The 23,122-nt window shown below is 50.8% G+C and overlaps 1 protein-coding gene across 3 annotated transcripts; it reads right to left on the reverse strand.

Moving 5' to 3' along the window:
* Positions 1–7,572: 7,572 nt before the first annotated feature.
* Positions 7,573–20,676, reverse strand: EPS8L3 (EPS8 like 3). 3 transcript variants are annotated; one of them, XM_053214582.1, is made up of 19 exons: positions 20,522–20,676; positions 18,092–18,146; positions 17,876–17,940; positions 16,367–16,525; positions 15,929–16,078; positions 15,757–15,812; positions 15,220–15,353; positions 15,017–15,132; positions 14,635–14,755; positions 14,486–14,547; positions 14,156–14,230; positions 13,650–13,798; positions 10,486–10,567; positions 10,193–10,227; positions 9,494–9,680; positions 9,169–9,288; positions 8,799–8,872; positions 8,179–8,311; positions 7,573–7,915 (listed from the first exon to the last, which is right to left on the reverse strand). In XM_053214582.1, exons 2-19 carry the CDS (start codon positions 18,120–18,122, stop codon positions 7,904–7,906), a joined length of 1,761 nt encoding a protein of 586 aa, XP_053070557.1. In that variant the 5' UTR covers positions 18,123–18,146; positions 20,522–20,676; the 3' UTR covers positions 7,573–7,903. The 3 variants fall into 3 exon arrangements, with proteins under 3 accessions (XP_053070557.1, XP_053070558.1, XP_026914200.1); XM_053214583.1 differs by having other exon boundaries at positions 18,092–18,141; positions 20,522–20,651; XM_027058399.2 differs by lacking the exons at positions 7,573–7,915; positions 8,179–8,311 and adding an exon at positions 8,318–8,459.
* Between the last annotated feature and the right edge of the window lie 2,446 nt (positions 20,677–23,122).

Here is a 23,122-nt window from a genome sequence, read left to right on the forward strand (position 1 = left end):
AACTTACCTGACAACATCCGGGGTGTCATAGAGAACTTGGTGCTCGGTACCAGCATGGGCCCTTTGTGCCCCTCTGACTTCTCAGCACGTGACAGATCTATGTGGTGAGTTCTGATATCCAGACCTCCTCAATTTGAGTTGAAGATTCTGACTTTTATTCAAGCTGTCAAAGGTTACTGGTAATGTTCTCTAGGTGGGAATAACCCAGAGGGGCGAGTTGATGGGTTGGTTGTTTTCATTTGGCATTATGCTGATATTATTAACGTAAGGCTTGAATAAATTTTCTGGCTAGAAATATGAGAGACTGAACCATTCAGCTCCGAAGAGAAGGGGTACTTTCTCCTTTGGGCCACATGATGCTTTCTTCAGATGACTGAAAGCCTGGAAGCAGCATCTGAGAAAATAATTTTGTCCTGAAAGGAGACTGGTTATTTAGAGAGGGAAATTTTAGGACAAAACCTAAATAAGAAAGAAAGTTGTAGAAAGTTTGGGAAGGGGAATCCTTGAAAAAAATTTTATGTGTGGTCAGGAATAAAGGAATTTTTAAAGTACACTGATATAAAATTAAAATTTGCTTTTCTTTCTGTTAAAAAAAAAGACAAGAATTTCTTGGATTATGGGTGTGCTCTTGATAAGAAATTATAAACAAGGTTTTTCCTCTTTGTTATTTGCCCAGAAAAACAAGGTTTCCATATTTGTTTCTATCAGGTGTTTGGTTATTTTAAAAAGCTAAATCTTCTCAATATTAAAGGAGCCAGGTTTTGCTGATAGCTATACAACCTTCCATAAAATCTCTTATGGCCACTTTGGTTAAACAGTAATTAAATATTAAGTTTTGTAACAGTCTATGACCCCATGTAGACACAAGCTTTAAAACATTCTGAGTTTTTTTTTAAACAAAGTTCCCAGAAATTCAAATCCTAAATAGTCTTTTTGACTAATTAAGCTTGTTCATTTGGTATGTTAAGTTACTCAGGAAGTATTGTGAAACAAATAATAAGCCTTAGGCTGTATTGTATGGATAAATGCTATAACTGTTCTAGAAAATACATGAGGAGTACCTGGATGGCTCAGTCAGTTGAACGTCTGACTCTTGGTTTTGGTTCAGGTCATGATCTCATGGTTTGTGAGAGGAAGCCCCGTGTCGGGCTCTGTGCTGACAGCGCTGAGCCTGCTTGGCATTCTCTCTGTCTCCCTCTCTCTCTGCCCCTCCCCTGTGCTCCCCCCCCACCACAAATAAATAAATAAACTTAAAAAAAAAAAAGAAAATATGTGAAATTCCTAAAGTTTTAATATGTCCTGTTGTAAGGTCATTGCTTGATATTATGATTCTTGAAATGCTGTGTGTCACAGAAATAACCAGATTTCCTTGCTGGCTATATTATAATGAACTCTCATATCAGATTTTTAACCATGTCCATGTTTAGTCTTTTGTCATTTATAGTTATTGTTCTGATGCTCTTGCCAAATGTGTTTCATCTTCAAGGAGACTCATAAAAGGAACTTTTTGAGAAATACAAGTATTTGATATACCTTTAAGATCATAAAACTAGGCTGAATAAAAATTTCTAGAATAGAAAAAGCATTCAAAAAAAGTTGATAACATGGAGATAAATGGATTGAGAAAGATGGTTATAGTTTTTAATGAGTCTTACTTAAAATATTGTTGGGTCTCTAATGTTTGCTCTTTCAGGTTGAGGAAGCTTTCTTTTAAGATATCTATGATCTACAGAAGTATGATAAAATATTCCTTTGTGAACAAATTGAGGCATTTAACTCTTCTCCCTACCTGAACCCTCGGAAATTCAGAAACTCTCAATCAGTATACTTTCTTTCATGGCAATTATAATTACTTGCATTAATTCAATAAAAATATGTTCTCCTTGTAACAGGACACCATTAGAAACATTGGTTATATTATCAAGGCTTTGACTGGAATGTCATATTTGAAAAAGACATGCATAGAGTCAGATATGACCAGAGAGTTTTAAGGAATTAAGGTTGACTTTGTGAAGCTAATAGAGCCCCCTTGGAAATGTTGGCCTGATACTCTTCCTTGTGGAGTTCCCAGCAGCCTTACTTGTAAGGAAAGAATGTTACTTCCTGGCAGGTCCAAGAACCTCAGGATATTTTGGGGACCTTGAGAAGAGGAATTCACCCAAATCTAGAGGTTACAGGCAAGTTTGATGGCAAGTATTTAGATTGGCTTCTGGTCTCAAGAGGGTATTTAAAGTTTAAACTAGAGACTCCTTATAAAAAGTTCCAGTAAAGCAAGTTTTCAAGAATCTGTATGGTCAGTTACTGTTCTTGTTGAGCATATGCAAATAATTAGGCCAAGTTTGTTAAGACTGGACTTGTTTTACAAACCAGTTAGTCTTGGTTTGGCTATCTTTAAGAATGAGGGTAATTAGAGGCGCCTGGGTGGCTCAGTCCGTTAAGCATCCAACTTTGGCTCAGGTCATGATCTCACAGTTCAAGAGTTCAAGCCCCACATTGGGCTCTGTGCTGACAGCTCAGAGCCTAGAGTCTGCTTTGGATTCTCTCTCTCTCTCTCTCTCTCTCTCAAAAATAAATAAACATTAAAAAAATGTTTTTAAAAAAGAATGAGGGTGAGTATAGGAAGAATATATGTTTCAAGAACACATATTTATAGATAATAGATTTTAATACTGTTTATTATAAATTAGACTAGATCCTAAATTCTTCTGGTTTCCTCAAATATCTTGCTATGGCTCTCCAAACTAAGTTCTCCAATCTTCCATTCTCTTAACTAAAACTGCCCTTTTGCCCTAAAGCCCTAAAAACAGATGCTAGACAACTTGAGGTCAGCTTCAGAGAAATTGCCACAAAACTCGTGTGTAGACTATCTTTGTGCCTGGGATCACCAGAGACATTTGAATTATGATTCAGAAAAACCCATCTAGTTTTTGCTGCCTGATTTCCTCTCCGTCTGAGGATGCTTCCAGCCTGACATCTGAAAATCTCACTGGTAACACTTGAGACTCAGACACTAGGTTTATAATTTGCTCCAACCATTAACCTGTGTTTTTCTTTTGTTTCCATAAAAATGCCTCTTATTGGTTGCTCGATTGCTTGCTAAGGCAGAGTCTATATGATGGCTAACATCACTTGCTGCACCTGTATGAGCCCCTCTTGGGAAATAAAAATCCATATAGGTAAAATCGGGCAGCAAGCCACTTGGCTATAAGAAGCCTTGACCACCACACTTCCCTTTCCAAGGTGGCTGGGGCTGGTTTACTGATTTATTCCCTTGGATACTTGTTGATATAGATCAATTTTAGAGGGAATGATGGGTTTAACTATACTGCTACTTTTCTTTAAATACTTGGGGATAAAATTAATGATGTCATATAGTACTAAACTATGTGGGAATATATCCAAATTCTCAGATAGTTCTCCTCCATTAGCACAAGGGACCAAAAATTGAGTCCTGCACACATCAGTTCCTTCCATTGCAAAGACCCTACTGCGTCCTAATTTGGCTTGAAGCAGTTATGGAGGATGGACCTCCACCCAGGTTCCATAGAAATGGAATGAAGGATTGACAATGGGAAATTATAACAGGAAAAAAAAAACCTTAGCATGTCTGACTCATGTTGCTTCTATTTCCCCTGCTGCTCTGACCTTTAAATTAAAAACTTCTGCTTAGCCTAGCACATAGGCATGTTAGAGCTAAGATTTGTAAAAACTGCTCTTTACCCCAAACCTACCTCACCTAAAGAAATAAAGACGTGGACAAAATGGTTATTGTTGTAATTCTTCAAGATTAAGGAATGATCATAACTCAAGAATTGAAACTGTGCCCCATAGGGTTAATGAAGTTAAAACTGACAAAAAGTTTAAAACTTGTTTTTCAGACAACTGTTTCCCCTTAATCACCCATTATGTCTTTCAGACCCCACTAACAAACTCACTAGCTTTCTCTGCAGAAGCCTGGACTCAAGGTCAGTTGATACGGTTTCAGCCTATGAACCAGCAAGGCCTTGCATTCCTTACCGGAGACAATGAGCCTAAGACCCCATCCAAGTTATACAAGTTCTCGGAGCATGCCCATAGCCCCTTTTCTTTACCCTACGAAAACCTGATGTCAGGGACTGAATTTTGCCTTCTTCTGAGGTTAAGTCACCATTCCAAAGAAACATGGGAATATATGTTATGTTTGCTTCTTGCACATGCTTTATCTTTCCTCATAAATACTCATAAATTTCCCTACCCTTTTATCAAAATGTATGTAAAGGATTCTTTGGATTTTTTTCTTCTGAGTCTGTTCCAACATGACATTGGTTTCTTCAGATTCTACTTATGGGAATTCTTTTACTGCCCACATATCTTTGTTATAACTGTTATATCAACTGTAAAACTAGACAATCTAAGCCAAGCACATGTAATGTGTTTGCTTATTATTTAGACCTAATAGAAAACATATATCACTTTTAAGTTTCCCATTATTTATGTTACAATAGATTCCTCCCAATGAAGAATTGTACGTAAAAACTACATATATATTCACACCTAGTGACGAGAGACTTGATGGACCCAGGGCAGACCAGCCAGGCATCCTGGAAATTAGGTTGATCATCAATGCTTTCTGAGGAAAGAATATTGATCAAAAGGGGAAATAGTAAAGGAAATTTCCAACTTACAATGTTTGGGGCCCTGTTCCTAGGCTCCCAGGGAAGTTCTACTTTTACCAAGGTCAGAATGACTTCACCAAACTTCAAAGCATGGGCTCTATCTGCCCTGAGCACACATTGTATGTCTGCTTTGTTAGCAAATAGCCTGAAATATGTCAAACTAAAGGGTAAAAATCTCCCTAAGTTCTGTTCCCATACTTCAGAAGCCTGCAACCTTGCACATACTAAAAGCATTAAGATAAAGTTTGTGATTTTCTGCAATGTGCTTCATCATGGTGGTTTGTAACTCTTGATGTAACAGAAAAACTATATATAACCCTGTATTAAACATTCCTTCTCATGGGGCACTCTCTTCTTTGGGAAGATTGTGTGTCCCAGGCAGCTGTGCTCCTCACTTAGGCTGCAATAAAACCGTCTTCCTTTTTTTTTTTTTTTCCAATTATAAAAGGCTTGTTCATTTTTCACCCACAGAGCGACTGAGACTCTGGCCACCAGGGAATTGCTATTGTGGAGGGTGGTGGGGAGGCAGCTACTTGGAAGGTTTCTGGCCATGGCCTCTCAGGACACTGAGCCCCAGCCCCCTAATGTGGGTGTGGGAAATCACATTTCTCCCTTAGTTTGCTGAACCAACGTTGGGACTTTTTTTTTTTTGAGAGAAGGAGAGAGAGAGAGTGTGTGTGTGTGTGAACATGTGCGCGCGCGCGCACACACACACACACACACACACACACACACACACACAAGTGGGGGAGGGGCAGAGAGAGAATCCCAAGCAGGCTCCACACTGTCAGCACAGAGCCTGATGTGGGGCTCGAACTCACAAACCATGAGATCAGGACCTGAGCCAAAATCAAGAGTCAGACTCTCAATCGATTGAGCCACACAGGTGCCCCAAGGTTGGGGCTTTTGTAAGGACACGTCACTAAAAGGAAGAGGGAAAGAAGTGCAAACACATAGGGACACATGAGTTAACATGCCTGGATTCCTCTTCCAAGGTCACAAAAGGCCAGTCACAAATTAACCTGACCTAACGAACATGGTTTGAACACCTATGATATACCAGGCAAGAGTCTAGATATTTCATACAGGTTGGCTAATTTATTCCAATGAAAGCTTCACAACAATTTTGTGAAATAGGTTTTATGCCCATTTTATAGAAGATAATGCTTGGAGAAGTTAAGTTGCCTTTCTAAGCCTAAGTTCTCATGGGGGGCCTGGGATTCACACCTAGGTCTGCCTACTAGCGAGACTTGTGCCGGTCCCCCTGTGCTTGGGTGTCCAAACAGCCCCTCACCTCACCTCAGTCTTTGCTGGGACATCTGGGGAGCCCTGTGCTAAAACACCTTTTTTTCTCCCTCGTCCTGAGATCATTCCCCCATCTAGGATTCCTTCAGCTCTATGAAGCCCCAGAGGGCCATGGTTTATTATCTCCCTCTGCCCATTCCAATAAATTAATTTTCTGGTTAACTTTGGCCCTTGGCAGTCAGACTTCCTGTATTCTCTTTTGTGAAGGAAAGCTTTTGCTTCCCTATTCAGTCTTACCAGCTAAGAGGTGATTTTCGGAGGCTAGGAACTTGAGGGACTGACATAGGCCTTTGAGAAATAGGGTAATCTGGAGCACCTGGGCGGCTCAGTTGGTTAAGTGCCCAACTTCAGCTCAGGTCATGATCCCCTGGTTTGTGGGTTCATGACCCACAATAGGCTCTCTGCTGTCAGCAGAGTCTGCTTCAGATCATCTGTCCTCCTTTCTTTCTGCCCTTCCCCCACTCTCTCTCTCTCTCTCAAAATAAACAAACATTTAAAAAGTGCAGATTCCTGGGCCCACCTCAGGCCCACTGAAACAGAATCTCTAATGGGGAGCCCCAGGAATCTGTATAAAAATTTTAAAAATAGGGTAAAATGTGGGGCTCAGACAAAAGAGAGACTTAAGGGCAAACTCACTGCAAACTGGGGACCTCAGAGTGGATTTCTCAGGGCTCCACAAAGAATCAGATCTGCCATCTTGCTTGTGAGAGGGTCTTGGTCTTAGAGGTGTTTGGGTTGGTGCCTAATGGCTCATCTGAGGAGAGAAAACAACCGAGGTGAGGCCACTGCCAGGTGAGGGACCCCCAGAGCTCATGCCATCAACTGGCTTGGAGCCTCAAGGCTCTTAACCCTCCAAGGCTGTTGACCCATAGGCACATCTTTGTAGACTTACTGTTAACTAAATCAATAAAAGTATAACCTCTGTTAGGTAGGGAGAAGAGTCCAGCTATGAGATTTAAAAAGGCCATGTGTACTAAATATTGGAAGCCACCAACAAACAGTCCACACTCTTTACTGAACCTTTGAGAAAACAGGGACCCAGGCAGTGAGTTGCTATAGTTCAAACAGCCATTTGGTGGACTTTCACCTTCCAGGCCAATGTTCCCTGTGCTCTGCCACCAAAGAGGCAAGCGGGGCAGGGAGCTCAAGGTTGGCTCACCCAACAGGAGGGGGCAGCAGTCGCATTAAAAGAGGCAGTTGCCAAGTAGAGCCTGGAGCCACTGCCTTGCTTGTTAGTGCTTCTCTGGATCACCCGCGACTGTGACCCAAACCTACCGCTGTCAGCCCGAGTACCCTTTGCTCCTGTGCAGTGTGGTGCCCCAGCTCTCCTGGGTGCCTGGGGACCTACTGGGAGCAGTGTACACAGAAGGGTAAAGATGGTGAGCATAGCCTTCATGATTTTGGAGTTTGTTTTAGAAAGCGTAAGGAGAGCTTGGGCCATAATTCTCAAATTCTCTTGGCTCCAGGTTTGCAGTGCGATTCCCACTCAATTCAGACAGTCTGGCCCAGGGATGGTGTGGGGCTGCTGCTGTTTCATGCCCGGTGTCCCACCTCTCCCCGCCTCCCTGCCTTGGGCCCCCTTCAGGCCCAGAAGAAGCTTCAGGGAGGAACATACGAAGCTCAAAGATGCTTTTATTGGGAGGTGGGGGGGGGGGGGTGCTGAACGGAGACCTGACCAATCTGGCATTAGTGCTCCAGGCTTAGGAAAGAGATACAATAAATAGGTGGTAACTGGGGGAGAGGGGGGTCCCTCAACACAGCGAGAAGGGGAAACGTTTGTCTCAACCTCCGGGCTTGCTCATCCTCTTTGCTGTGTGAGCTGGGGTGTGGGGTTCACTGCAAACTGGGGACCTCAGAGTGGATTTCTCAGGGCTCCACAAAGAATCAGATCTGCCATCTTGCTTGTGAGAGGGTCTTGGTCTTAGAGGTGTTTGGGTTGGTGCCTAATGGCTCATCTGAGGAGAGAAAACAACCGAGGTGAGGCCACTGCCAGGTGAGGGACCCCCAGAGCTCATGCCATCAACTGGCTTGGAGCCTCAAGGCATGCCTGAACGGGTGGAGTCGAGCCTCTGGGTGAATATCCCCTGCGCCCGGTACCTGCCACACTCAGTTCTAGCCCGGGGCTGGGCCCACAGGCTTGTCCACCTGGCACTCTCGTTCCCACCCAGGGAGCATCGCGAATTTCCCGCAGGGGTCAGTGCCCCCCGGCTGTCCTCACCCCCAGCATCCTTTTAACAGCTTCCAACCGCGCCAGGACTCGTGGGGCCTCCTGTGGACACAGCATCTGAAGCTCCCCAGGTCTCATGTGAAGCAGCTGGTTCCCTCTCAGGAACCTGAGGCTCCTCACCGTGCTGGGAACAAGAACAGCAGAAGCTGTCAGTGGTAGAGCAGAAGGACTCGGGCCCGAGTACTTGGGGCTTGGTATATTTTGGAGTGTCGTGTGAGGAGCTGTGTGGGCTTGGAGGCTGGGGTTACAGGAGGACTCATGGAGCAGGGTGCCTGGAGGTGAAGGAGTAAGATACCCATGTCGGCTTAAACCAGTGTCAGAACTCCTGGGTTTGAACAGAGAAATGCCCTGGAAGAGAATTTTGTGGTGGGAAGGGGTGGCTGGCGGCTGAGTTTCTTCCTGAGTTCCCTCTGGTCCTGCCGCCTTCCCGGAGGCGGAGGCTCATCACTCAGTGCTCTAGAAGGGCATGGGCACGCCCGTTCTTCTGCTCTCTTTAACTCAGCAGAGGTAGCACTGCGCCGTGTATATTCTGGGTCTCCAGGCTTCCATGGTTATTATCTGAGTCCTTTACGAAGGTTCTCCCAACACACCCTGTGGGGCTAGGCACTTACATGGTGGAGAAGTTCTCTGCCTGCAGCCAGGCTGTGACTTCCTCAGGCGTTGAGCTAAGTCGAAGCATTGGAGCCTAGAATCAGGTGAGATGAGATGAGAGGCCATCTCGTCTCATTTCTACCCACAAACCCCATCATCTGGGCCCCTTCTCTTGACTCCTATTGGATCACTCATCCCGTTTCATGGTTTGCTTGTCTGGTGGGGACAAGGCTTGATCTCTGCTCTGGCCCCATGATAAACTTGGCACACAGGAAACCTGTGACACTACTGATTAAATCACACCAGGGCTATCTCCTCTGCTTGTCATTGAATCCTTCCTGCCCCCCACCTCCGACTTAGAGCATCTGGATAGTCTAGGTTGGGTAGTACCCGAGAAGGCAGCTGGCTCTGGGACCCCGACTGTTGAGGCTCTAGGATGTTGCTGGGAATGTAGCCACTCTGTTCCTTCTCATTCTTCACCAGCCACCACCGCTTGCTCTGGTCCAGAACCTGCCAAGAATCACCCCTAACTCCTCAGTCACCCGAGCTTCTGTCCACCCCCACACCCCCACAAAGGTTTCTTCCTTCCTGCCCTTCCTCACCCTCCTTCTCCCTATCTAGGCCACCCACCCCAGCAGCCCCACACCTGGACCACCAACCCCTATGGCTCCCACCAACCACCATCTTCTTTTCTAGGCTCAAGCCCGTGTCTCACCTCCAGCACCTCTCCCTGGGCCACAGTCAGTTCCTGTGGGTTCCTAGCTTCAAACTCATAGAGAACTTGCATTTTCAGGGCTGGCTTGGCAAGTCTGGGGCTGGAGGGCACGTGGTTGGGGTCCCCGGGCTGAGGGCCATGGTGGTATATCTCCTCTTGAGCAAAGTAGGTGCTCCCTAACGTGGGGCTTCCCCCCCAACCACACGCAGAGTCAGGATGGCTGGAGAATGGAGCCTCAGAGACTGAGTCCCTGTCCCAGCCCCCAGAGACCCAGATATCTCCTGCCTGGAGTCTGGTGGTGACTTTTCGGCTGCCACAGAGGTGTAGTGGCCGGTCAGTGTAAGGTGGGGCTTAGGGTGGGGGCTTCTGCAGGCAGGAGGGGTCTGAAATGTCTCTGATTTCTGAAGACTCTTCTAGGAGTGGACTTTTCTATGTCTGAGCTCTCCTCTGAGCGCTTTATCTCTGAGCTCTGGGAAATCAGAGGCATGTGTGGACAGTATCACGAGAAGGATTGGAGTCTGGGAAGGTAAAAAAAACTGCTTTTTCACCCGAGGTAGGGGAGGGATGTGCTGTACACACGCATGTCTGGCTAAAAGAGAGCCCAGACGGTCTCTGAGATGTAGAATCCACAGATCCACAGGGTCAGTCCCATCCCTCCCTCCCCAGAATCATACAGCCCTGACTAAGTCCAGGGCATACCAGAGGGAAGTAGAGTCCTGGTATCCTGAGGGGGCCTGTAGGGAAAGAACAGAGAGAGCAGGAGCAGGCAGTCAGCCAACATGGCGGTGGGGAGCTGGGGTATCAGACCACAGACCCACTCACACACAAACCTGTCCCATATCCGCTCCCCTGCCTGTCCACCACACAGATCTGGGTACCCACGTGGCCCCGCCTACCACTTAATTTTCATGTGACCGTGGTTTGGACCGAATGGGCAGAAAGTAGCCAGAGATCAGGGCTTTGAGCAGGACTCTTTGCTAAGCTCTCCTTACCTGGTTGGAGTGTTCTGGAAGCTGCCAACCATCATAGAATGTGGGTTGATAGGGCAGGGGTTCACTGCCTGTCCAGTTGGCCCTGGGGAGAGAACAATGCTGAGTCCACTCCGTGCCAGGCTGTTGGATGTGGAGAGGGAGGGGATGGCCGGATCTTCTAGGTAAGGGAGGTAATGGCCCGTGTGCACAGATGAAAGGCCCCAGACACCCACACAGGGGCACACAGTTAAGCTGAACGCATCCCACCGTGTGAGTATCTGTAGGCCAGCCTCACCTCTGCCTGTGAAGTGCAGATACATCAACTCCAGAAGAACACACTAGGCGCTTTATGGCACTGACTTGGGGTGTGGATCAAAGGGGTGGAACCGAAGACTGTTAGGGCTGGAAGACCCCCTCAGGGCCTCAGGCAGTGTTTTTCTAACCTGTTTTTCATTTCTTGGCATCAGATCTCTTTCTGTTTAGCTAACTAGTGTGTGGGACTTCACCTTGCAGTCACAGGAGCTGCTGTGGTTAATGTAGGGTGGGGGCTGCTACTTGCCTCCCAGCCCCCTGCCACCCCCCCCACCCCCCACCCCCACCCCCGCACCCACTGCAGGAAGGGCAGGCTCACGCTGCTAAGAGTCTTCTCCACCTGCCTGTCCCGGGGAATCCCCATTCAGCTTGCGGAAGTTCCCTCCCTTCCTCATAGGGGCAGAAGTGATCATTTCCTCTTGGAATAGCCCGGGTTACTGCTCCTCTCCCACTGTGTTACACACATGTCCCATGTGCCTGTGTTTCTTACTTCAGGGAGTTCCTTGAGAGCTCTATCCTGAGTACAGTGGGCAGCACATTGGAAAGAGCTCATAAATATCTACTCAGTGGGAACAAATAAATCATTCCCTCTTCTGAATCTTTTTTTAATGTTTATTTATTTTGAGAGAGAGAGAGAGAGAGAGTGGGGGAGGAGCACAGAGCGAGGGAGAGAGAGAATCTCAAGCAGGCTCCGCACTATCAGTTCAGAGCCTGATGTGGGGCTCGAACCCATGAGCTGTGAGATCAAGACCTGAGCCGAAGTCGGATGCTTAATAGACCGAGCCACCCAGACGCCCCTATTTCCTCTTATGAATCTTTTTAGTTGGTTCCTTTTCTTTACCCTAAAAACATGCTCAAGTCTTCCCTTGACCCTGCTAATACTCCTTTTGGGCAGTCATTCTATGACCTTCTCTTTTCTAAGAATATGTCTTTATGCCCTGCCCACATTATCTTTATGCCCTGCCCAATACTGGCCTTGTGTGGTCTCCTTCCTTCCAGATTACCACCCCATTTAGTGTTATTTATAACTTCTGGTCAGTTTGCCTAAAATCAAGTCACCTAAATATAATTTGCCCAAACTCAACTCTTTTGAGGGTTTTTACATCCTTTTGGTTAGTCTCTTTTTTGTACTTGTCTTTCAATTCACTCATTCACTGATTTGTGGTCATTTTAAGAAATTGGAGAACATTTTAGGGCACATTTGACTTCACTTTATATTTAAAAATGAAACAGAGACAGAAAGGAGAATAAAAGTTACCAGGTGCTGGGGAGAGGGAGGAACAGGTACAGAGTTCTGTTTGGCGTGATGGGAGAGTTCTAGAAATGGATAGTGGTGATGGTTGCACAACACTGAGAAGGTACCTAAAGCTATCAAATCATCCACTTTAAAATGGTAAATTTTATCTAATGCATATTCTACCACAATAAGGTAAATAAGTTAAATTGGGCCATAATTCATGTCTTTAGATGGACTGGACAAAAAATTCTTCTAATGAGGCTGAAATGAAAAGAACCCTCCACATTTGGCAAGAGACTCACTAGCACAGCTGGCTCGTTTCCTGGTTGACGCCTCTCTCTCCTTCTCAAACCTCTTCTCTCTTGGTTTTCATGCCTCTGCTCTTTTGTTTCTCCTTTTAACTCCCTGGCATTTCTCTTTGCCTCCTTGACCTCTTTGGCCACCAACACATGGAAGTGTCTCTTCTTCTCTCACGGGCTCTGGCAGGCCTCACTGATTTAAGGGAGCTCCCTGGGCTCCCTCTGGGGCGCTAGTCTCTAGAGGGCTCCAGCTGTCACTTCTGTGCTGACTTAAACCCACAAGCCAGCTGGGACCTCTCTCTTGAGGACCGGGCCACCCTGTGTCTGGTGAATGTTTCACTGACACCTCGGCTCAGCGTATCCCAGCTGGTTTCACCTCCCGCTCACTCCCCATGGCTGTCTCATTGCTGTGGCCTGATTAGCTCACTGCCCATCTCACAGTAATACCAGTGTGGGATCTCTCTTTCTCTCTCACCCCCTTGGCCTGTTGGTTGCCAGGCCTTATTGATGTTACATTTGCATCTCTTATGTCAGTAATTCTTAAGTTCTGGCTGGATTGAGACAGTTTCCACTTTGTCCTTGGCAAAAATGAGAAAATATTTTACTTTATTACGTTGTTAATTTTTGAGGTGTTTTTTTTTTTACAAGTTTTTATTTTTAATGTTTGTTTTTGAGAGAGCGAAAGAGACAGAGAGAGAGCGTGAGTTGGGGAGAGCGGAGAGAGAGGGAGACACAGAATCCAAAGTAGGCGCCAGGCTCTGAGCTGTCAGCACAGAGCCTGACTCGGGGCTCAAACTCACAGACTGTGAGATCATGACCTGAGCTGAAGTCAGACGCTTAACCAACTGAGCCACCCAGGTGCCCCTGAAGTTTTTTTCTAATGTTTATTTTTGAGAGAGTGAGCGTTGAGTGGGGCAGGGGGAGGGGCAGAGAGAGAAGGAGACAGAGGATCCAAAGCAGGCTCCAGTGCGGACCCCGACATGAAGCTTGAACCCACGAACCTCGGGATCATGACCTGAGCCAAAGTGAGACACTTAACCGACTGAGCCCAGGCACCCTAAGAAAATATTTTAATAGAAGTTTGCCAGCTCTGCTTTCTTGGGAAGCATTGTTCTTTTCTCCTTCAGTGGTGGGTGATGGTGAGTGGTAGGTTTTGGTTTTTTTAAATTATTTATAGTCAGTCTAATAAAAAGTTGGGAACTCCATGTTGGGTCCCCCCTGAATTTGTTTTGAGATATTTCTGGTTTGTGACAATGTAGAGCCTGCCATCTCCAGTGTCGTGCCTGATGTCCCCATGCTCCTCACCCCGATTCAGTTCAGGCCTGGTCCTCACTCACCGGCTGGTAGTCCAGGCCACACCCAGACCCTTCCAGAAGTCACTCTCATGTGGGCTTAGGCAGGACTGCAGCAGGTCGATGGCTTTGGGGGTGAGGAGGGGTGAAATCACTCGGGTGGCCAGTTCGGGCTCCGAGCACTGGGCCAGGATCTAGGGGAGAAATGGAAGGTGTCAGGAAGCCCAGGCTCCCCCACGGCTAAGGAGGAGTGGAAGGGCCTGGAATCCCTGGCTTCCCACCCTTGCAGTGCTGCGTAGCCTCAGGCCTCCTGCTCTTTCCTGTGTCTCTTGGATCCCTGGTGCCCCCGGCTCCGACCCCAGCCCATCTAGCTTGTTGAGGGGTTCTGCACACAGGCGGGATGGTATCTTGGAGCCAATGAGGAGGTTGTATTGTGGTGAGCAAGGTGCAGACCCCACAGCCTCCCTCTGCCCCCCTGCCTTCCACCGTGGCCTCTGCTCCATCTTAATGGAGCCTGTCTCTCTTTATCACCCTATCATCCCCAAACTCACGAAGTGTAGAAGTTGGAAGAGGATGTGCACGAACTCAGGGGCATTCTTCTCCGGCAGCCAGATGGCCAGCTTCCCCTGGGGACACAGGGTGTTATGTGCTACTACCCGTCATCCTTCCCTACCTTTACCAGGACCACAGGGCCCCATAATTGTTCAGAGCTTCGGTTGGGAGCCTGGCACACTCCAAAGGAGTCCCACGAGGGGGAGGGGGAGGTTCTAAGGGGTGAAGTTAGAGAAGGAAAGGATTTGGGGCATCTACAAGACCAGAGAGGAGGGCGCTGCTGGCGTGGGGGAAGGGGAAGGCTGTGGAACTTGTGAGGAGCCACATACCAGGAGGTTGAAGCTGTACTTGACTTTCTGGAAGCAGTCAATGTACTGTGCCTGTGTCATCCCTAAAGGGGATGGGGGAAAGGGTGGTGGGTTGTAGATGATCCCAGGACCACACCCCCCACCCTTCTCCCCCAGCCCTCAGCACTCACCCCACTGATCCTTGCCCTTTTTCTTCCCCAGTCTCTTCTTCTTATGACTGTTCTTTGCCTGGGCCTCCTTCAGCATTCTCACAAACACCTCGGTGTCTCTAAGGATGTGGCTTAGTATCTCCTGGACCCCAAACAACCCATGCCCTTGAATGGGCAGTTGGGCCCATCCTGGAATGCCCAACCCTGCTCCCAACCCCTCCCCACCTCCAACAGGAGCCTGAGGCCCAGTCCAGGGTCCGACCAAACCTCCCTATCCCTCCTCAGCCCTAGGCCTTCCTTGGCCATCCTGGCACCTGGCCTCCTGGGCGCAGGGGAAGGGTTGATGTCTTCCCTTGGGCCAGGCCCAGAAAGCCTCAGCAAACCCAAGACAATCTATAATTACCTCATCCCTCTCTGGGTTCTCGGGGGATGGGGACTGGCTTGGAGGAGGGAGAGTGAAGGTGCTTTGTTCTCGGGCACTGGAGTGGCGTGGCAGGGACCTTGGAGATGGTGGCATGTCTGCAATGTAAGGGGACCATGGCCCAGAGGCTCTTTGATCTTTGTTCCAAACCTTCCTTTCCATCTGCCCTCATGCCCCAGACTTACTGTGCTCTGGGGTCATCCAGTAGGGCTGTTCTGGAGAGGGCCCCTGCTCCGGAGGGGGTAACTGCTCCTTAGGGAACGGTCTTTCCGGAGGAGGCCCCCTCCATCTGTTTTGGCCTGGGGCTCCAGACTGGGGTCTGGTGAGCACATAATGGGGACACAGTTTTGATGGGGTTCTTGGGACAGAGGCTCTGTTTATATTTCTGCCCCAGGACTGAGGGATTTTACCACCTCTCTCCAGGAGCCCCACCTGCCCTGCTCCCTGGTCTCCATCGGGACTCCACCCTGCCTCATCTGCCTGCCCTCCAGGTCCTCTCGGTCCCATGTCAGTCTCCAGGGACAGTCTTCAGTGTTCCCTGGTCCTGGCCTTAGCATCTGCCCTATGTCCATTGGCAAGTCCCAGCCTGATCCCTTCCCAGTTCCAGGCCCAGGTTGGTTGGGCCACAGGCCTCTGGGCTCCCCCAGATGTGGGGCCGGGACGTGGCCCTCCCAGGCCCAAGTCCTGAGGTCCTGATGGGGGCCGGGGCAGAGACTGCCTACTTTTGCTGTTGGTCGTCCTCCAGGGCCTTCTGCAGGCTGGTCCTCAGTTGCTCTGCCTGGAGGAAGCAGCAGTCAGTCAGGCTATGTATATGTGTGGGGAGTGTCAGGGGGAGAGTGATGGTCAATGGACCCTATACCCACTCTCTCCCCAATCCTACCCCTGGTCACTCACCCCCACTTCCTGGCACTGGAAGAGCAGAGTGCTGGTGCCTGGCAAGCCTGACTCCCGTACTGTGATGGACAGGACGGAGTTGAAGGAGCAAGTGTTGAGTGCCACATCCATGGCCTGGATGCTGTCCAGGCGGTAAGAGTCCAGCTCCTCCTGGGCCAGACAGAGAGTTGGGCTGTGAGGCCCCTGAGAGCCATGGTGGCTCCTGGAAACTCCTAACCTGGGTTGCCTCAGCTCTCCTAGTGGCCTGGGGCAGGTGTGTCGTCTTCCCTGACCCCTGTGCCTCTGTCCCCCATCTCCTCCTAGGCCTGGGTGTGTATTGTATATGGGGACAGTTGGCTGCCTTTTGGGGCACGGAAGGGTGAAGTCCGTGCCTGGTGCCTGCTTTTCTACAATCTATGGTAGCTATGATCCATTGCAGAGGACAGTGGGAGGGCTGACCTTTGTCTCAATGTCCAGCAGCTGGAGCCAGCCATCTCTGACCTGCAGGAACAAGTCCTGACTCCACACCCGGCCCTGAGCATCCACCTCCTGCAGTTTCTTCAGGGCATCCTTGGGCTCTTGGACTTTCTGAGTCCCCAGCTTACATGTCATCAGGTGCTGAGGGGGAAAAGAGGTTTGGAGAGGGGGCTCACAGGTTGTAGTAGGCAGGGGTGGGGTGGTGGAAAGGCAGCAGACGAGGAAGACATCCCTCCTTGTAAGGGATGTCCCAGGCCATCCCCGTATAGAAGCCTTCAGGGGTCAGTGGGAGGGCTAGGTTGGGCTAGGATAGGGCCCCCAAGTCAGGGTCTGATGAGCTGCATGAAAGGGTTTCAGAGTCTGGAGGAAGGACAATCATGACCGTTAACAGTCCAGGCCAGTTGAAGGGGCTGGATGGTGGTAGATATGGGTTCCAAAGAGCCAACAAATAAAGTCTGCACTCCTCTGAGTGGAATATAGGACCTTCAGATTCCGTCCCTGCCTTCCTTGGCCCCAGTTGGGAATCCACCATCGTAGCCTGGTCCTTCTCTTCACTGACCTAGCATTCCTGCCTCTCTGACATTTCTCATGCTGTTCCCTGTACCCAGAATGCTTTTCCCACCTCTGCTAGTCCATCCCTTCCCAGTCGTGCAGGAAGATTAAGAGCCCCCTCCCTGATTCTTGCCCGGCGAGGTCCATAGTCATCTGTCTCCACTCAGAGCCTTGCCCACGGCTGCTCTGATCACGTTTTTGTGGTTATTCTCCTTCCTCGAGGAGACCTCTGCCTTCTCCCATCCAAATGCCACCCCTTGTCCTTGCCCCCAGGCCCTTGTTGGGGGGCAGCTGTCTGCCTGATCCCCCTGCCCTGCTCTCTGCCCAGTCCCTAGTGCCTCTCCATGAGTTCACGCTGCCTGCATGTTCAGGGGTCCCTGACCTCATGAGCAAACGCCTGGCATCCTGGACATGTCTCCTCTCGCTCTCACCTGCCAGGCCTAAATGGAGCCTGTTCCCAGCCCCGACCTCTGTCATGAAGCCCAGGACTCCTGGCCCCAGCCCAGCTGGCTGAAGGAGCCCCACCTCTGCTGCCCTGTGAGCCTCCAGACCACCGCCCCTGTGCCCCTCTCTGCTTGTTCTCCCGGAGAGCCTAAATTTGCCACTGCCCGGGGGCTGTTTCTACCCCAGATACTTCAGCCTGGTCAGGTATATGCTCCTCCCCACCACGTCCTTCCAGCCTGTGCTCTTCCTGCGGTGTTGACAGGCCTTCGGGCAACCAGATCTCACAGCGCCAGTGTTGTCCAGCCAGGCAGGGCCAGAGCCTCCGTGCCAGCCTCCAAGTAGCTTGTTTGTGTCTGCCCTGGGAACTCAAGTCCAGACATTTCTCCTCTGAGACAGTGGGCTGTTCAAGTCCTTGCAGGGACCGCTGTCCTCACATATTTCTGCCTCCAGCCAGGCCAGATCCTGGGCAGAGAGCAGCTCCTCAGGGTTACTCACCTCCACCCTGTGCTGCAGGCAGGTGGGGTCTGTGGAGAGGTTCTGTGAGTACTCCTTCCGGTGCACTGCAGGGGTGCAAAGCAAGGGGATGGAGACACAAGAACAGGGCAGGGGAGACATGCAACTACAGGGGGGAGTCAGTGAGGGGAGGGAGACCCCCGAGGGCAGTGGGTTGGGGTGGGGGGAAGGGGCGAAGGGACCGGTGGGGGAGCTTACGGTAAATGGCTCTGCTGCTCGGCCGGGACATGTTTGATGTCTCCTAGAGTCTACACTGAACCAAAGAGATAGCCATCAGGGCCGGGGAGGAGAGCTACCAGGGCAGAATGGGGTAGGAGGGCTGCTCTTGCAGTTCAACCCTCACCCAGGCCTGAGGCTCGGGCCAGGCTCTGACCCGGGGCCTCCAGGACCAGGCCAGAAACCTCTGGCTCCAGGGGCCTTTCTGGAATCATCTTCAGATATGCCACTCTCTGAGGAGCCCCATCTTGGCTGGGCCCGGGGGCCCCAAGGCAGGCTCCTGGCTCCCCATCATTTGGTCAGTAAGGCTCATTCCTGTGGGCTCAGGAAAGCTGGGTGGACGGGCACCTGGGAACATATCCTGCCTTGGGCCTGGATGTGAAAGATGCCAGGTCCATGGGGCGCACCTAGCTTCTGGAGGAAAAGCATCAGGTGCGGCAGCCTTCCTTGCCAAAGCAAGTCTCTTGTCCAAACCTGGACTAGTTCTGCAAATGTCACTCCTTAAGCTGTGGGCCCACTTAGGAGGGGTGTGTGTGTGTGTGTGTGTGTCTGTGTGTGTGTGTCTGCATGCACACGTGTAGGCATGTTTATGATGGGGCTTTGTAGGATTTGTCAATGATTTGCATTTCTCTGAATGTCTTATCAAGATTCCTGTCTCTTCACCTTTCTATTAGCTGAACCCTTGGTCCAGGGCCCCTCCCTACCCAGTCCTTTAAATCCAGCTCAAGGGTCACCTCCTCAGTGAAGCCCCCCTCAACCACCACACTCTCCCCTGCCCAGAATACCCTCCTGATGTCGCACCGACCTTGTCTGTTTCTCTCTGGCAAAGACAGCCACTCTGGTGGTGAGCCTGGTGCCATGCCCCTTACAAACATCATTTTTTAAATTATTTTTTAAATGTTTATTTATTTTTGAGAGAGAGAGAGAGAGAAAGTGTGAGCAGGGGAGGGGCAGAGAGAGAGGGAGACACAGAATCTGAAGCAGGCTCCAGGCTCTGAGCTGTCAGCACAGAGCCCGATGTGGGGCTCAAACTCATGCACTGCGAGATCATGACCTGAGCCGAAGTCGGATGCTCAACCAACTGAGCCAGCCAGGTGCCCCACAAACATCGTATTTAATTTCCATCTACCATCGCTTATACTTCTTTGGCTCTGTGTGTTAAGCCCTGTTCTATCGACTTCACTTTCGTCAATTCATTTAATCCTCAGAACAAACTCACCAGGTGGGTACCGTTATTATTCCATTTACCAGATGAGGACTCTGAGGCTCAAGGAGGGTAACAGGCCTGAGGTCACCAGCGAGTCTTTACTGGAGAATGAACAGCCTGTCGCAGCCCTGTCTGGCTGCAAACCCCATGCTTTCATTGTTTGTGTATGCCTCTGTCATTGGGCTGTGACCTGCTGAGGACAGACTGGTCTTGCCACCACTCTCTCTCCAGTGCCTTCTTGGCACAGAGAGGTTCTAGAATACAAATATGTTGAAATGGGATGAAGGTAAAAGCAGGGCATGCGCATGTGTGGGGTGGGGTGGGAGTTAACTGAGCATGTGGGTCAAGGGTGAGTGCTATTTGAATGACACATGTACGCATCATGGACGGGGTATTAAGTTTGTGGATGTCAGGTATCTACATGGTGTGCCTGCGCAGAAACCCTGAAATATCCCGGGCAAAGTGCAAGAGAGCGGCCCACACCCATTTATGAGGACTCTTATGAAAATAGCAGAGGATTTGATAAGATGACTCAAGTGATGGGGAAATCAGTTGCTAAGAAACAATTGAAGGATTGTGGAGAAGGCGGCTGGCTCTGTGTTCCTTGTTTGGGAGCACCTCATCCCCCTCCAAGGGTAAGGGGTGCTAGAAGCCCGCTCCTCCTCCTCAGTCTACCCCACCTCCTTACTCCCCCCACCTAGAATACTTCCTGCTTCTAGATCCAGAAGTGAAAGAAGAGAGAATGAGCTTGGCCATGGTTAGCGGCTGCCCTGCTCCCCTCCCCCCATGCCAGGATGGTCCCTCTGGGTCCCTGTGGGCAGGTCCAGAGAACCATCTGAAGCTCCAAGATCCCAGACCACAGGAGATGGGAGCCAACTGGCTTTGGCCCGTAGGACTATGGCAGCCTAGTTTTCCCTATGTATCCCCTGAATTTAGGGGCTGAGAGCAGGGAAGGGGTGTCTACATCACAGAAGTCACAGAGGAGGAGCCCAGAGATGCTTCTGGAGCCCTGGCTCCCCCTGCTCTGCTTCCTAGCCAGCTAGCGGGCAGCTGAGTCCCAGCCCTTTTTTGGGCTTGCTCTTCGGGGCTGCATCTGGGAATGGGCTGGAGACCTTGGCCCTGGGAAGACCCTAAGTTGTTCCCACCTCCCTGGGATCCCCTGCAGCTGGGCAGACCCCTGGTCTTCCTGAAGGCCAGACCCTTACCTGTGTTCCAGTGAGGCTTGTCCCCCTGGGGGGGCTGGTGTCTGAGCTGACGTTCCGGTGCTGGTGCCGGGAGGGCAGTGGCTTCTCTGCTTTCGGCCACAGACAGAGGCCCTGTGACCAGGCGGGCCCTGGGTGAGCAGGCGGGCCTTATGATGATGAGGCCATGAGGCAGCCACACCTGTGCTCTTTGGACTCTGGTGGATGTAGAGGCTTCCTAGGCCACCACCCACTCAGCATGGAAGCCTGGACCTGTGGCTGTGCCAAACTTAGCCAGAGATCCCTGCTTCCCAGCTTCCTTCTCTGCTTGCCCCTGGTGTTAGGGGGTGGCCTCCTCTTCCCTCCGCCTTTTGGGTACCTCCTCTCAGGCCCCAGGTCGGCATCAGGCACTAAGACGGGGACCAGAAGGAAAGGGCACCCTTGGCCCGGGGGGTTCTGGCTTCTGTGGTCAGGGGACAGGTGGCTGGACATGGACCCCAGGCGCCAGAGAAGCTGTGGACTGGCACGTATGTGCGCATGTGCTGCCCGTGTGGATACATGATCACGTGTGCCCAGGTGGTGTCTGTGAGCAAGACATGGATCTTGTAAGAGCAGTTGGGGACCAGGGACTGGAGCCACTGTGCCTATTACATAGAGAGCTGAGGCTTTTCCTGGCCAAATCACCTCATTCTGTCCTTTCTTCTGTCTCCTCCCACCCAGCAGGGAGTCCTCTCACCCCGAGTTCTTCTTCTTCTTCCACTCACTTTCCTTCCCTGCCTGGCCTCATACCCTCAGACCTCTCTCTGGTCCCTAGCTGGCTGGCTTTGGCAAAGGTGAGAAACTTGCCGAAGCTTGCCTTTGTCTCTATTCACAAATACTCCTAGTCCCTGTGCTTCCTTGTACTTAAAAACCTTCCTTGACACCCAGGGTGGGCTGGGCTGCCTGCCCTCTGGGAGCTCACAGTCTAACAAGGGGGACAGCATGTAAACAGACACCAAGAGAACAAGGCAGGGGAGGGGAGGGGGGAGAGGGGACGGGGGGGGGGGGAGAGGAGATGGGAGGGAAGGGGAGGAGAGGAGAGGAGAGGAGAGGAGAGGAGAGGAGAGGAGAGGAGAGGAGGGGAGGGGAGGGGAGGGAAATCCAATGTGGTGGTGGATCTTGTGGGCAGAGGTCAGGACCCAGTAGGTGTTGGGATCTGTGGAGACTCCTGTGGTCTGGGAGTGGAGCCTGCATCTGCCCACCCATCCTTGGCTTCCTGGGGCCGTCCCAGCAGGTGTTGGCTGACTCCCCCACCCCCTGCCCAGCCAACACTGCCCTGGATGGTCTGGAGTCCAGGGGTTGGATCCTGGCCAGGGCCTTCCCCACCTGCGAGAGTCCACTGGGCAGCCAGCTCTAGGAGCCCAGGGATCACGTGCCTGCTGAGCCAGCCCCCTCGCTGTGGTCTCATGGGAACTAGCCCTCTAGGCCTTCCTGGCTGTTCTGCTTCCTGGGTCTCAGCTTCTTGGTCCTCCAGCTTCTTTCAGGATAGGACAGCCTGTCTCGTTGCCTCCTCCAGCCCCAGCCCCAGCTTCATCAAGGCTGTAGCCGCTTTCTACCTCCAGCACAGGCTCATGTGCCCAGCTAAGGCTGTGCTCCCACCCAGCTAAGGACAGGCCCGTCCTTCCCATAGGCCTTCCCTGACATCAGTGCAAGCACAGGAGGCTCTCGCATAGAGGACTGGGGACAAGGGAGGGGCACAGCCCACTGCAGAGATGCGCGTGAATGTCAGGACAGAGAAACAAGGAGCACCAGCTGGCCTCCTCCACTCTGCACTCCACAGGGCCCTGTAGGGGGGTGCCTTTGGGAGCAGTGTGGGTCTAAGACAGGAACCCTTTGCGGTCTGGGTGGGGCTGGACCCAGGGCTTCTTCAGTGCCAGGCATTGTGGACGTCTGCCAGAGTGGAACCATTCCAGGGTAAAGGGACATGAGGAGGGTGGAGAGGCCAGGCCATCCACGCCTGGGGATTTGGGGCCACAACTGATGCTTTTGCACAAAGAAAGCTCCAGGTGCCAGCAATTCTTTAGCAAGCTAATCCTGGCTGGGGCACCACAAGCTGGGACTCAGAGGGCATCTCCTTGAACTGTGGGGCTATGAGGGCTTGGGACCTTATTCATTTATTCATTCATTCATTCATTCATTCATTCATTCATCCACTCAATCACTCATTCACTCCTCAGCTCCGTATTGAGGGCTTCCTGTCTCCTGGGCACCGTGCTAGATGCTAGGAGACCCTTGGGACGCAGCCTGAGTTCAGTATCTCCCTCCAAACAACCCAGCCTCTCCTTCCACGTTCCCGGCTCAGTGGAGGGACGACACCGAGCCAAGCATCCAAGCAGGGGCCTGGGACCATCCTCCCTCAGGCCCACACCCAGCCAGCCCCCCATCCTTTGAGTCCCCACAGATGGATCCATCTGCCCCCACCTCACCGCTATGGCCTGAGCTCAGACTCATCGAACTGTCTGCCTGCAGCAACACAGCAGGCTGTGACCTCCCTGCCTCCACACAAGCTCTTCTTTGTCCTCTCTCCTCCCTGCACACAGGACGGTCCCTACCCGGAAAGGTCACCATCCCTCTGTGTTCAAACCC

This window comes from Acinonyx jubatus, chromosome C1 (genome assembly GCF_027475565.1).
Source record: "Acinonyx jubatus isolate Ajub_Pintada_27869175 chromosome C1, VMU_Ajub_asm_v1.0, whole genome shotgun sequence".
Classification (NCBI taxonomy): domain Eukaryota; kingdom Metazoa; phylum Chordata; class Mammalia; order Carnivora; family Felidae; genus Acinonyx; species Acinonyx jubatus.